Source organism: Botrytis porri (assembly GCF_014898465.1).
Source record: "Botrytis porri strain MUCL 3234 chromosome Unknown BPOR_008, whole genome shotgun sequence".
Lineage (NCBI taxonomy): Eukaryota > Fungi > Ascomycota > Leotiomycetes > Helotiales > Sclerotiniaceae > Botrytis > Botrytis porri.
Window position 1 is genome coordinate 1,937,428 of NW_024066082.1, and position 14,301 is coordinate 1,951,728.

Below are 14,301 nucleotides of genomic sequence, written 5' to 3' on the forward strand. Positions count from 1 at the left end.
TCAAGTGACTGCAGAAGGAACCAGATGCTTATTCTTTTATAAGGCTTATGGTCATACAAACTGCGACGCATTGGGGTGTCATGCAGCCAGTAGACGGGAGGGTGTACTTTATAGGTACATACAGTAAGCGGTTCTTGATAATTTCGTATCACACTAGCCAATATTTCACGTGGCTAGTAGTCAGTCTCGCTTTCGGATGGCATGGCTGGCATCCACGATTTAAAATGACATTATATTGCTATCTCCTCTGATCGTAGTCACAGGCTAGAAGACCCCATTCCACCACCAATATCGTGTCAAATATCACCGTTATTGGAAAATGCACAACACACGCTTGGCATCTAATTCACATCAACACGGATGTTCATCAACCACCCAATTCAACCCTCATGTTAAATATCAAGTTATCAATTTTCCCATTCTCTGAATATCTATCAATAGAAACCCAAGACTCAATGAACAAACAATTCGAAATTCTGCATAATATACATTTCAACTTGTAGGAAGACAGAAGTACCAGAAAATTGCTCAAATGCTTCAAATCGTTCTAGTGACACGTGAGTACCTGCTGAATTTCTATAAAAATGGAAGGAAAGAATGAAAATGGAAAATGGAAAATGGAAAATGATGATGAAATGAAAAACAAATGCCCGGAAAATGAAAATGAAAGAGAAATATCGTATCCAAATAGAAAATGGACAACAGAAAAAATCGTATAGCTGCAGTTACCCATCCAAATTGAACTTGCCAAGAACTTCCGTACTCACGAGAATGCATGCCCGTTTCCTCGATCGCTTTCTTCCTCTCCTCGCGCGATTCTTCCTTCGTACCCAACATCATTCTCATTCTCATTCTCATTCTCATTCTCATCTTCATCTCTTCCTCCTTGTCTTCGTCCCGCACTTCCATTCCCTACATCTCCATCGTTTAACCTTCTTCTTCTTCTGCTTCTTCTACTTCTCTCTAGATCATTACCCCTGGCGCTACCCTCACGCTGTTCATCTCTCCTCCTCAAACTCCTACTTTCCATCTCCAGAGAATCAAGCTCCTGACTCATCTTATCCTTATACCCCCACTCCACATCTGCGTCCGGGACGCCTAAGCCGGCATTGCTCAAGGCGTCTGAAGCGCGGCGTTTGCGGGATTCGTGGGCGGAGAGTGGAGACCAGGGAGAATCTTGCGATTGGTGATGGGGTTGTTGAGTTTGGGGGTGTGTTTCGAAAGTGAGAGTGGGAAGAGGGGGGAAGTTTGGTCTCATAGATGGGAGGTGGTGTGTTTGAGGTTGAGGTTGAGTCTGAGGGAGGTGGTATTGGGTTTGGGCTTGGTGGCATGGTAAAGGAGCTTGGGGTTCGTACTGAGAGGGTTGGAAGCGACGAAAATGTGGAAGAGGCGGTGGTGGTGTAGGAGCTGGTGGTGGTGGTGGGTAGGGGTATAGATGTGAGTCGTAGGTGTAGATGGATTCAGGCTGAGGTACATTTGTATGAGGTGGCATATGGGATGAATAGTTCTGTTGAACTTGAAGTTGAGAATGAGGTTGGGGCTGGGAGGTAGTTGTAGTTATATAAGGATGTAAGTATAAAGCAGATGTAGTAGGATATAACACAGGAACTAAGGCTCCGGGGTAGAGAGTTGGGTCATAGGACGATGGTGGTGCCGAGTAAGGCCTTTGAGTATGATGTGATAATGCTATTGTGGTTTCTTGATGTTCCTCATGTTGACTGGAGAGGACTATGCCTTGTGCCTGCTGTCCATGAGATGTCTCACAGCTCTGAGTTTCAGGTCTAGATGGCGATCCACTACTTCACAGCACGCCATTAGCCTAGCTCATCATTTCCACAAGCAACTAGAGCATGAAAGGAAAGTAGACAAACTCACTTCTGCCTCGAAGAACCAAAATCCGCACCATTTGAGCCAAAATCTGTAAAACGATATTCCTCCATACCGAGACTTGCGGCTTGAGCAGGCTGACTTCGACTATCTCGCTCGCTAGACTTATCCAATCCGCTTCGTAGACGCATGCATACGTATTCAAGTAGCTCAGATGCTTAACCCAGCTAGAACAAGACTAAAAAGTACAGGCAAATGGAAGTAGAGTCCCGATAGGCGAGATGACGATCTTACTTATACAAAGTCTTGAATTCAGATTCCCATATTACATATTACATGCATGAATTATCTCGACAACATTTCTACACGTAGAAGGAGAGAATCGGCTGAAAAAATGACTCATTACACAGCATTGCCTTACCATCAACAATAAAACGCCCCTATTACCGACACACTGGGACGTTTTTGCATATACATGCTGGTACTTGTGCCTTCAAAAAATGTTCAGTCCAGCCGGACAGGGACCGTGTTAGGCTCGCTCCGGTCTACACACCGCATGATTGCGACCATTGCTTTTCTCCATTTCCCAATTTCATCACATCCAACTTCAACACACACCCATTTCTCCAGACATTTGCCACCGAGGCTGAGAAGTTGGAGCAAACATACTGAATCAAGCCACAGAATGTCAAGCACATCTTACCTATCCATGTACATGGAACAAGTAAAAGTGGCTGATAATATTCAAGCCAGACATTGCACAAGGGAAGCTCTCCTTCGCAAGGCTGACAGTGGCTTGTTGGAAATTTGCATGAGGGTTGATGACTATGGCGGCCGTGATGATGTCCTTTCTTCAACTTTGGCCCCCATTCAGACAGGGGTGAGATGGGATTTGCTGAGCCGCAGTCTGGGGCGCACCGATGGATACCATGCAGTGACGATATTCCTATCTCGACAATTAGCATTATTGACAAAATCAACTACGAGAATGATATTATGCACCGATGTCCATGAGTTTCCATGAATATAATGGTTTAATGCAGAGTTGTAGAAACGGGGAAGTAGGAAGTTTGTTGAAGTGAAACGGGTAGTCACAGGCTCTTCCTAGCGTATTATTAGTAATAAATTGGGTAACTTATAACTTATAAGAAATCATCTTTCGAGTTACCACTTTTAATCCATTAAAAACTTTTGCTACCCACATAAACCTACCCTTTTACCCTTTTCTATTACAACCTTTAATTTCCAAATACAATTCAGTCTATATTGACTGTTGACTTATTAATACCACACTATATTTCGATTACATCAAGCTGTAAGTATATACACTTCACTCTTCATCTTTTCTGAAACAAGCCTTATTATATATTTATGTTATTAATTCAAATTGTTTGTATAGTATACTATGGCTGCTCCGTTACCCATTGGAAGTCAGTTATCACAGGTTTTCATTAAGATCGCAGACGAATGTATTAGGCTGGATACCATTCCTGCTTTCGACCAAGGCGCTGTTATCTTACACACGTTGGAACAAATGCAGCAACAAATGCAACAAATGCAGCAACAAACGCATCAGCAGATAAATGAATTAGATCGAAAGCTTCAGAAAGGATTTGATGATATACATCAGAGGACTACAATCCTGTATGTTTATTTCCTTTCATACTTTTAACTCTCAGTTATTATTTGTATATACTAATCTATTTTCTTTTTCTATTAGAAATATCAATTCTATAGCTCGCACTCAGAACTTCATGATCAGCTTTGCCGACAGACAACTCAGCGTTTTGGTAGATTTTAATACTGCCGAAGAGATCCCAGATTTCCCTTCAACAGCCTCTATAATTCCTCGTATGTCAAGTGCAGCTGTCAATCGAGTACTTCTAGCGTTAGATCTAAATACAGATGGAAATGTTGAACAAAGGCGTACAAGAATGAGCGCTGCAATTGGGCTAAAGATTAATAGTGTATAATATTAATTGACAGTAGTCTTTATTAGTGAGGAATAAGTATAACGTAGTTTATCAGTGGGTCGGCCATATCAATGGATCGGTCACTTTTACCTCGAATTATTATTCTATATTCAATACGCATTTTCTTTATAATTAATTATAAAAATTCATTCTAAAGAAGCATATATAATCTTAATTATTCAAGCTATTAAATTAAATAAAAAATTATTAATTCGAAAAGCAGCTTAGCTTTATTATATACCTCAAACTACATTGAATAATAAAATTCAAAGTAAATCTAATATAATTAAGAATTGATTAAAAAGTTATAATTTGATTGAATTAGAAGAGAAGATACTTATTTAATATATTCTTAATATGAATTTGAAAGGTTTTTTATTTAAACTTAAGAATATAAAAGATATAACAAATTATATTCTCAAATCGAAGAATACAAAATATATTAGAAAGCTTTAGATATATTGATTTGTAAAGTGTTGAATTGAATTAAAGATATGTTTTAGTTATATTTATAACTTTTAAAGAGTTTTCTATAAAAATCCTAAATTTATTGAAAAATGATTTCAATTAATTATGAATATATAAGCGAAATATAATATTTTGAATAAAGATTTCTATAATTTCAATAAAATAGATTTTATAATGAGAATTATATGTACAATAATAGTTGTTATTAATGCTGAGAAATACAATAGAAGTAAATCTATACAGCCAGGTAATCGAGAATGAGCTATAACAATAATATATGGAAATAGAGAGGGCGAAATTATTCCCCTATTTCTAATAGTTCAGGGATAGGTCCATCTCTCCAATTAGTATATCAAAATCGATCTTCCTGCAAAATGGGCTATTAAACCTATATTTAATAGGTGAACAAATAATAAAATGGGTTTAGAATGGTTGAAATACTTCGATAAGTATATTAAGAATTAAAGAAAGGGCAAATATCGAATGTTGGTGCTGGATGGGTATGAAAGTTATGAATTAATAGCTTTTCAAATATACTATAAAGAGAATGATATTATATATTTACATTTATTATTATATTCAAGTTATTTAACTCAATTATTTAATATTGGCTGTTTTAGTAATCTAAAACATTCATATAGTAATCAAATTAATAAATTTATTAAAGTATATATCAATTATATTTTGAAGGTTGAATTCTTTATAGCTTTTAAAACTATATATAAGGAATCAATCACTTTTCAAAATATGAAATCAGGATTCCAAGGAATAGGTTTAATCCCATTTAATCCTGAAGCTATATTCTCGAAATTAGATATTCGAATTCGTATACCTATCCTCCCCTCTTTCAACCTAGATTAATGAATCTCTCAAACCCTTTATAATCCAATTAAAGCTCTTTCTTAATTAATATTAATTAAATCTCGAATAACTTGTTATTAAGTAAGCTTCCCTACATTTATATTTAAGATTGTATTAGCTTTAACTAAGAGTATAAAAAGATTAGTTTATAAAAATACACTTTTAAATATAAAGAATTATATACTTCAAGTAGTAAATAAAGTATTAAGTAAATATTGATACATAAAAAAAATCTAATTATATTAAGAGAGAGTGCTTATTGGACAAAAGGTTCTTAATATATTATCTTAATAAGAGATTGATATTCAAATTCAATATGATAAGTATTAAAAAGGAGGAAATTCTAATAAAAAAGTATCTTCTAATCAATATTATAATAAATATAAAAAGATAGGTTATAATACAAGAACCTATTAAAATAATGTAATAGATTCTAGATTATTAAACTCTTAATAGTTTTAATTAATTGATTTAATTATTGTTAAATAATATAGCTTTGGAGTAACAATTCGAGGTAAAAATGGCCAATTCACTGATATGACCGACCCACTGATAAACTACGTTATTAAAGACTTAATATAATTTGTAACGTGATTTATCATCGAGTGACTCATATCATCAAGTAGCCCGCTTTCACCTTAATTTATATCTTTTTCTTCTAATATATCTTTTATTAATAACTCATAATAAATCAGAATAATTAAAAAGCTTGTATACTCTTTACTATTAAAGCTATTTATAAAAAATAAAAAATTAAGTATTCGAAAGACTACTATATAAAAAGCTTCAAGTATATCGATTTATAATTATCGAATCGAATTAAAGATACGTTTTAATTATATTTATAGCTTTCAAAAAGCTTTTTATAAAGATTCTAAGCTTATAAAGGAGTGATTTCGATTAGTTATAAATATACAAGTAAAATATAACGTTCTGAATAACGTAATTTATCAGCATGTGGGCCATATCAACATGTGGGCCACTTTCACCTCAATTCATACTTTTCTTTTTCAATATGTGTTTTATCAACGATCTATAATAAATTCGAATAACTAAGAAGCCCATATACTCCTTACCATCAAAACTATTCAAAAAAACAAAAAACTAAGTATTCAAAAGATTACTAAAATATATAATATCCCGCATATAATATTATAATATAGAATTAATAATTTTACTCCTTATACAAAATATTAATATAAATCTTATAATCTTTTGAAACTAGAAAAGAATGTTATTATCGAATATATATTTGATATAGATTCGAAAGGATTTCTATCTAAAATCAAGAGTGTGGAAGATATAGCAAATTATATTCTTGAATTAAAAAGTACGAAATATATTAAGAAGCTTTAGGTACATCAATTTATAAAACATTGAATCGAATTAAAGACACGTTTTAGTTATATTTATAACTTTTAAAGAGCTTTTTGTAAAGATTTTAAGCTTATTGAAGATTGATTTCAATTAATAGTAAATATATGAGCGAAATTGTTACGGGAGCTGCCTCTAGGGTCACGTGGAAGTGGCTAGAGATCTCTCGAGGTGGTTTAGACTAGACTTCAAGTAGGAATTCAATAAGGTTGTAACTGGTTGCAATTCTCGTAACTATAGTAATGAAACTAATGATTGTTCTTGAGCACGAAGCTCTACATTGTAATGAAACCCATTCCCTTATATAGACCTTCGTACTTTGATCGAATCGTCAAGTCTACTCGACTACTCGAGTCGACAAGTCGAATCGACTTTCCTTCACGTGACACTTGTCCTCGTGACCTGGTAAGGCTACCGCTTATTTAACCTGTGCTTACTAGCTAATCTGTAACCGTTGTGCAACCTGTGCCTACTGTGGGGTAGGTGCCAATAAAAGATAGGTACCTATCTTTTAATCACTGCTTATTTATTCGGTTACCGCTATCTTTAGTTACCCTTTAATTCAACTGTCCCTACAGTGCTGTTTTCGTAGGTCCCAACACCAAGGCCTTAGGTTTATCTTATAATCCATGTTGCGGTGCGGGTACCTCCGTAACAGAAATATAGTATTTTGGATAGAGATTTTTATAATTTCGATAAAATAGGCTTTATGATGGGGATTATAAGTATAGTAATGATTGTTATTAGTATTAAAAGATATGGTAGAAGTAAATCAGTATAATTAGGTAATCGGGAATAGACTATAATAATAATATATAGAAATAAAGAGGATGAAATTATTCCCTTATTTCTAATGGTTCAAGGACAGGTTTATTTCTTTAATTAGTATACCGAAACAAATCTTCCTGTGGAATGAATTATGAAATCTATATTTAATGGATGGATGAATAATGAAATAGGTTTAGAATGATTGAAATACTTCGATAAGCATATTAAGAATTGAAGAAAGAGCAAATATCGAATATTAATACTAAATAGGCATGAAAATCATAAATCAATATCATTTCAGAATTATTGTAAGGAGAATAATATTAAATATATATGTTTATTATTATATTTAAGTTATTTAATTTAATTACTTAATGTGAACTATTTTAGTAATCTAAAATGTTTATATAATATTCAAATTGATGGATTTATTAAGGCATATATTAATTATATTTCGAAGGTTGAATTCTTTATAGTTTTTAAAACTATATATAAAGAATTAATTATTTTTTAGAATATAAAATCAAGATTTCGAAGAATAGATTTAATACCATTTAATTTTAAAACTATACTTTCGAAATTAAATATTCGAATTTATATATTTACCCCTCCCTTTTCCAATTTAGATTAATAAGTCTTTCAAACCCCTTACAATCCAACTAAAGCTCTTTTTTAATCAATATTAGTCAAATCTCGAATAAGTCGTTATCAATTAAGCTTCTCTATATCTTTATTTAAGATTGTACTAACTCTAATTAAAAGTATAAAAAGATTAGCTCATAAAAATACATTTTTGAATATAAAGATTTGTATATTTCAAAAGGCAAATAAAACATTAAATAAGTATCGATATATAAAAGAAACTTAATTATATTAAGGAAAAGTATTTATTAAATAAAAGGCTTTTAATATATTATCTTAACAAAAAGTTGATATTTAGATTCAATGTAATAAATATTAAAATAAAGGGAATTCTAATGAGAAAGTATTTTCAATAAATACTATAGTAAATGTGAAAAACTAGATTATAATTTAAGAATTTGTCAAAATAATATAATAGATCCTAAATTATTAGATTCTTAATAATTTCAATTAATTAATATAATGATTATTGAATAATCTATATTCGAAAGTATGAATTGAGGTGAAAGTGGTCTACATGCTGATAAATTACGTTAGCGATTTTTATAATTTTAATAAAATAAGCTTTATAATGAGAATTCTATATATAATAATAATTATTGTTAATATTAAGAGATATAATAAAAATAAATTAATATAATTAAGTAATCAAGAATGAATTATAGTTGTTATTATAAAAAGAATTTTTCTATAATAAAAATCGTAACAATTTTGACTTTTTTTAGAATATAATAAGAATATTTAAATAAAAATTAGATTTTTAAATATTTAAATTTTTATTATTATCAAATATTCTTTTTTTTTATAAAAAATAATGATTAATTATTAAAGTATAAATATTAAGAAAAGCTTGATTTTAGTATAATTTTAAAGTAATATATATACTAATATAATAACGTAGTTTATTAGTACGTACATCATATCAATACGTATATTACTCATTTTACATATAAAATTCGTCTGTGTGTAACCGTGTACTTTCTTTCTTTATGGATTAAAATTCCTGAAAATTTAATATAAAATATTTAATTATATATGAATTATAAAAATCTAATTAATTTTAAGAAAAACTTAATTTATAAAGTAGTTATTATAGAAATAACTATTTTGTAACGAAAATCGTGACAATTTTCACTTTTTCTAAGATTTAATAGGAATATTTATATAAAAACTAGATTTCTAAGAATCTATTTTCGTATAATTATTTAATATTCTTTTTTTTTTCTAAAATAATGATTAATTATTAAAATAAGAATATTAAAAAAGGCCTAATTTTGATGTATTTTGAAATGGTGCACGTACTAATAAACTACGTTATACGTACTAATAAACTATGTTAGAATTAATAAACTATAAGTTAGTATTAATACTATATAAAACAGTAATCAAATTCAGTAGCCTCAACATCAAGAACTTACTTCATCGTATAATAAACCTTCAATAAATTGTATTTTATAGTCTTGTAAATAAATGATCTAGAGAACCTTGAAAGCCCTACTGTTGACTATTGTGTGGCTTATGAAATATGACTTCCAAGGTTGTCACAGACCCCTGCGCCTAATTTGTCTCCATAATAATTCTTTATTGTTGACGTCAAAATTAAGACCAAGCTCTGCGGGTTGAAAAAATAAGTAAAACCATAGATCGTTGCTTTCAAAACCTGTCTCAACGAGTGAACAAATTAAAAAGAACTTGTGATATCATTGTCGAGTTAATCTAGCATATGGAGAAATATTCTGTATGTCATAGCTTGACTATCCTAGTTCTTATATCCTGTCATCTATATCCTAGCTCGATTTTTCTGTTCTCTTGTACTTCAAGAACCTCGCTAAATTCAATACTGCCTCATCAATCCTCGAACGAAGCTCTGGTGACTTTCTCTTGTCGATTGATTTGGCCAATTTTTTGCACTTGGGCAAACTTTCCTCCAAGTGTTTGTCGAATCCACTTCCCCAGAAAACCGACTGGTCAAATGAATAACTTTTGTCGGCATAAATGTCGAAAATCTCGTTCAAGGCTTCCACCGCATGAGCCGCAGGGGTTTCGGGAATGCCTGCAATGAGAGTGACTAGGAACCTGCCAATTTCTCGATTAAGCTCGATAGGTGCAGGCTCGAGGGCAAGACTACCTAACACGCCAATACATTTGACCCCCAAAGACTGGAAAGCTGAATCGTCAAGATTTTCTGCTTCTCTCTTAGAAGTCTTGGACTCGATTGGAGTTTCAAAGCCCTTCGAAGCATGGTAGAGAGCCATAAACTTTCTGTGCTCATCCACTCGTATCTGAACACGCCCTTGAACGCTCTTACAAACAGCCCAGGCAATACTTGTAATAGAGGCAGCCAGTTCAACGTTCGCCGTGTTGGATGCAAGTACACGACACACGACCTCGTCCCATATACGCTGGGCAAGAACAGTCCATGACTTTTGCAAGCTACCAAGATGGCTTTTGGAAAAGTCAATGGATGAAACAGTCCATGCAATGTTGTTTAAAGCTGCCAGAGCAGGAGTTTGTACATCATCACCCTCCGTTTTTTCTTCCTCGGATAGTTGCGTAAGAGCTATAACGGCAGGACAAGCGACCCGAACAAGTTGATGGAGTGTATCTTGATCATTAGACGTCTCTTCATCTTCTGGGTCATCTCCCAGGACCATATCCATGTCGGCCTCGATATCCTCCTGTGTCATTTCGTTCTCCCCATCACTCAGGTCACCTTCTTCCCCTTCCGACAAATCTGCATCGCCATCAACCATCTCGTCTTCATCCACTTCCTCGTCATCTCCAAATCCTTCAAACACCTCCTCCTTTCCATTTCCAAGTTCAAGAGCTTCTTGAAGGCTGGTTGCAATCGATGCAGTAATTTCTAAGGCCATTTGCAAGACTCGTTCGGGGCTAGAATTTGTCGTGTGGCCGTTTGCACCATTAGCACCATTTGTCTGTTGTGCTTGTTGCATCGACTCGATCAAAGTCGGGAGAAGAATAGCATCCGAGGCGCCGTCCATGGGAGCACTGTCATCAGCCCAATTCATTGCTGTAAATATATTATGAAGTACTCCACAAGTAGCAACGCCTTTGAATCCACCAGAGTTCTTCAATTGCATAAGTAGTTTGACCCAATCCTTCTGCTCTGTAATGAATTCGACCAAAGTCTTATTGTCTTCTGTTAGAGCTGCTAAACATGACAGCACTTCATTGTTGATCTCCAATGGAGTTGTATCGAGCGACAATAATCCGAACAAAAAGTTGATAATTGTAGATAGTTTTGATATAGCTTCGACAATTTCAACCTCTGCTTCAGACAAGGAGGTCAACAGTGTTATTACCGAACTTGTGAGACTCCACAAGAGATCTTGTTGAGATTGTGGTATTTTCGATAATGGAGTGTGTTTTGAATCGATTGTTTCGATAATCTACTTTTGTTAGATTAAGTATCGGAGAAAAGAATTGCTGTGATTGCTTACAGATTTGACAGCTCCCTCAATTGCAGTCAAAATATCCTGTCTGAATAAATGCACACAAAAGTCCGCTTCCTCTTCTAATGCTAAATTTCTCATGATTCCCCATCCTGCAATTCTAGTTTCCATGCTCGAGTCTGTAAGGGTTTGTTCGAGCAGAATTCGAACAATCTGCTCTCGCAAAAATAACTTTCGACATTTTGTATCGTCAACGAGGTTCGCAATTGCAGTCGCGGCTGTTGATCTCTTCGATTGGTCTGCACTTTGTAGATCCTGGAGAACCGGTAGAATTTTGCTCTCTCGAATAGCTGCAAGCTCTGGGTCGGTGGGCGGCTTGACAGACTTTGCAGTAGGATCAGCTCGATGCTTAGTCCTATTTCTAGAAGCTTTTCCCATATTGATATTTCGAATGTAAAGCAGGGTGATATGATATGATACTGGGTTGAATTGGATGGATCAATTTGTGTTGAGAACAAAATATGAGGTTCTTTTTCCCGTATGATATCGATGTACGAGTGAGTAGGTACTTGTAGATTCGAATTTCTTTTGGTTCCCGAGCCGACCAAAATTCAAACAAACTTTTTTTTTTCTGCCCCTCTATTGCCTGAGGTGTCCAAATTGAATTGACAGCCTTCAGTGACTACTCCGTAGATTTCCCCGCCGAATTTTAACCTTTGGGGCATGGGCCGATTATTCAGGCGCGAATAGCGCCCGCAATTAATAATTGCTTGAGGTATTTCATCCCTATTTCCCTTATAAATCCTATGAGCCGTTTCTGAACAATCTGATCCCAAGGAAGGACTTACAAAATACCAGAAGACCACCACTCGCCCTCCATTTTTTCACGATGTCTACTACAACTACAACTACGCAGGCTGAGCCTATTACTGCTCAGAGTATTCTTCGACTTTTCCCCGATATTGACACCAGCTCTGCGGAACTCGAAGGACACGATGAAGAGCAGATCAGATTGATGGATGAAGTCTGCATTGTTCTAGACGAAAATGATAAGCCTATTGGAAACCTCAGCAAGAAGATATGTAAGGTTTTCAGCATGCATTCGTCCGTTTTTTATATACTAATCATTTTAGGTCATCTCATGACAAACATCGACAAAGGCCTCCTCCATCGCGCATTTTCCGTCTTTCTTTTCAACTCCAAAAATGAATTACTCCTTCAACAACGTGCGACCGAAAAGATCACATTCCCTGATATGTGGACTAACACCTGCTGCTCCCATCCTCTTGGCATACCCGGTGAAGGTGGTTCTGAGTTGAGTGAAGCTATCTTGGGAGTCAAGAGAGCAGCACAACGAAAGCTTGATCACGAACTTGGTATCAAACCTGCGCAGGTACCCATCGAGGACTTTAAATTCTTGACCAGAATCCACTACAAAGCCCCCAGTGACGGAAAATGGGGAGAACATGAAAGTAAGTCAACTGGTTTTTATGATCCTTTATGATGCACAGTAGCTAACGATGGATGATTCTTTTAGTCGATTATATTCTCTTTATTACTGCTGATGTCGACCTCGAGCCAAACATGAATGAAGTCCGCGATACTCAGTATGTTTCTGCCGATGGACTCAAGACTATGTTCACCGATCCCTCTTTGAAGTTTACACCTTGGTTCAAGCTTATCTGTAACTCTCTCCTTTTCGAATGGTGGGAGCACAAGGATACCGATCTCGAGAAGTATATGAATGAGCAAGATATTAGAAGAATGTGAGGACGACTTTGCTGGGACACATCGGAGTTAAGATGAATGAATATGGAGGAGTTATGAGGAGCTGAGAAATTCACTATGCATAATGCATATTGCGTATTGGCATTGAGGTTTATCGCGATACTATAAAGTTTGTACCCATCAGAATAGCGAATTACTTGATTACGCCTAATTAATACCATCCAGTACGATCAACGCGGGCGACTCCCGCATCTCTTTCCCATTGGACATCCTGTGGCTGACAATATGCAACGCAATACGTCTTATTTTTGCATGTTTCTGATTTCTTTTTCTATCTTTACACTACTTTTGACTTATGATTACAGTACTTTCATGATCTAATACCATCTATCTATCTATCTATCTTTCTTATCCATCCATCCCTTTATCTCGCTTACCCAATTCCTATTTTCGTCGCTGTTCCACTCTGTTCATCTTATCTTATCTCCCTTCAGTGGAGTGGAGTAGGGTCGTATCAAAGTCGGCGGACGGGGCGCGACACCCTTCGAAGATTACTCCGATATCTAACCAGATTTGGGAGGTCCAGCCACAGACCCTTTGGACCAGATGATCGCGCCTGGCGTCCCTTGTCAAACTTAACGAGTAAAGTATCCATGTATTGATTGTTTAAGGGTTGGTATCAATCCAATCAGCTTTTGGAATTTTACAAGAACCATGCGGCAGGCTACACTTGCCCCAAGGGATTTTACAAACTCAATCCTGTTGGCTGCCCTCAATCTTTATACTTACCTCGTGCTAGTATCTAGGTGGAGTTATGCAGCGTTCACTTGTGGCATGGTTATTGTTGAGGAGCACCTTAACGTTTTGACTACATAAACCTCGACCCAATCGCCATTTCTCGAAATCCCTTGCTTTTCAATTCATTGATCTCTGCAGACAATTGCAATCACAAGCACAGGTTCTCTGTAACATAAATCATCAAGTGTCCCAAGGAAACACAAGACAACATAAACTCCATTTTTCCTCAATTCAACTCACTTCGACCGATTTAGTAAAGTCAAAACCTGTCCGGCTCAAGACTCCCACATCTACCCCGTGTAGACGAAGCGTGATTCTCGAAGCATCATACTGCTTCTCCCGCTGAAGAGTAACCTGATTTTGATAAACATCTACATTGATGTCGGTTGATTTCCGCCAAAGTCTCAATTGTCTTCGTTTCCCATCTCGATACATAACAGTATCGAGAA

General features: G+C 35.1%; 4 protein-coding genes across 4 annotated transcripts; 2 read left to right on the top strand and 2 right to left on the bottom strand.

The window, feature by feature from the left end:
* Positions 1-763: 763 nt before the first annotated feature.
* EAF01_006685 (uncharacterized protein) lies at positions 764-2,018 on the bottom strand (the record flags this gene model as incomplete). The annotated part of the gene is made up of 2 exons (XM_038914939.1): positions 764-1,796; positions 1,876-2,018. The coding sequence occupies 2 exons, from the start codon at positions 2,016-2,018 to the stop codon at positions 764-766; spliced, it is 1,176 nt and encodes a 391-aa protein (XP_038769894.1).
* A 1,005-nt stretch (positions 2,019-3,023) lies between these two features.
* EAF01_006686 (uncharacterized protein) lies at positions 3,024-4,025 on the top strand. The gene is made up of 3 exons (XM_038914940.1): positions 3,024-3,142; positions 3,227-3,471; positions 3,548-4,025. Exons 2-3 carry the CDS (start codon positions 3,233-3,235, stop codon positions 3,798-3,800), a joined length of 492 nt encoding a protein of 163 aa, XP_038769895.1. The 5' UTR covers positions 3,024-3,142; positions 3,227-3,232; the 3' UTR covers positions 3,801-4,025.
* A 5,675-nt stretch (positions 4,026-9,700) lies between these two features.
* On the bottom strand, positions 9,701-11,764 carry EAF01_006687 (uncharacterized protein; the record flags this gene model as incomplete). Its single annotated transcript, XM_038914941.1, has 2 exons — positions 9,701-11,323; positions 11,375-11,764. The coding sequence occupies 2 exons, from the start codon at positions 11,762-11,764 to the stop codon at positions 9,701-9,703; spliced, it is 2,013 nt and encodes a 670-aa protein (XP_038769896.1).
* Positions 11,765-12,215: 451 nt separating this feature from the next.
* On the top strand, positions 12,216-13,096 carry EAF01_006688 (uncharacterized protein; the record flags this gene model as incomplete). Its single annotated transcript, XM_038914942.1, has 3 exons — positions 12,216-12,408; positions 12,460-12,798; positions 12,864-13,096. The coding sequence occupies 3 exons, from the start codon at positions 12,216-12,218 to the stop codon at positions 13,094-13,096; spliced, it is 765 nt and encodes a 254-aa protein (XP_038769897.1).
* Positions 13,097-14,301: the final 1,205 nt, after the last annotated feature.

Bases quoted from the DNA above. Each gene is read 5' to 3' on its own strand.
- EAF01_006686 (XM_038914940.1), top strand. From the start codon at position 3,233: ATGGCTGCTCCGTTACCCATTGGAAGTCAGTTATCACAGGTTTTCATT. The intron at 3,472-3,547 runs GTATGTTTATTT...TTTTTCTATTAG, and splicing joins CATCAGAGGACTACAATCCT to AAATATCAATTCTATAGCTC.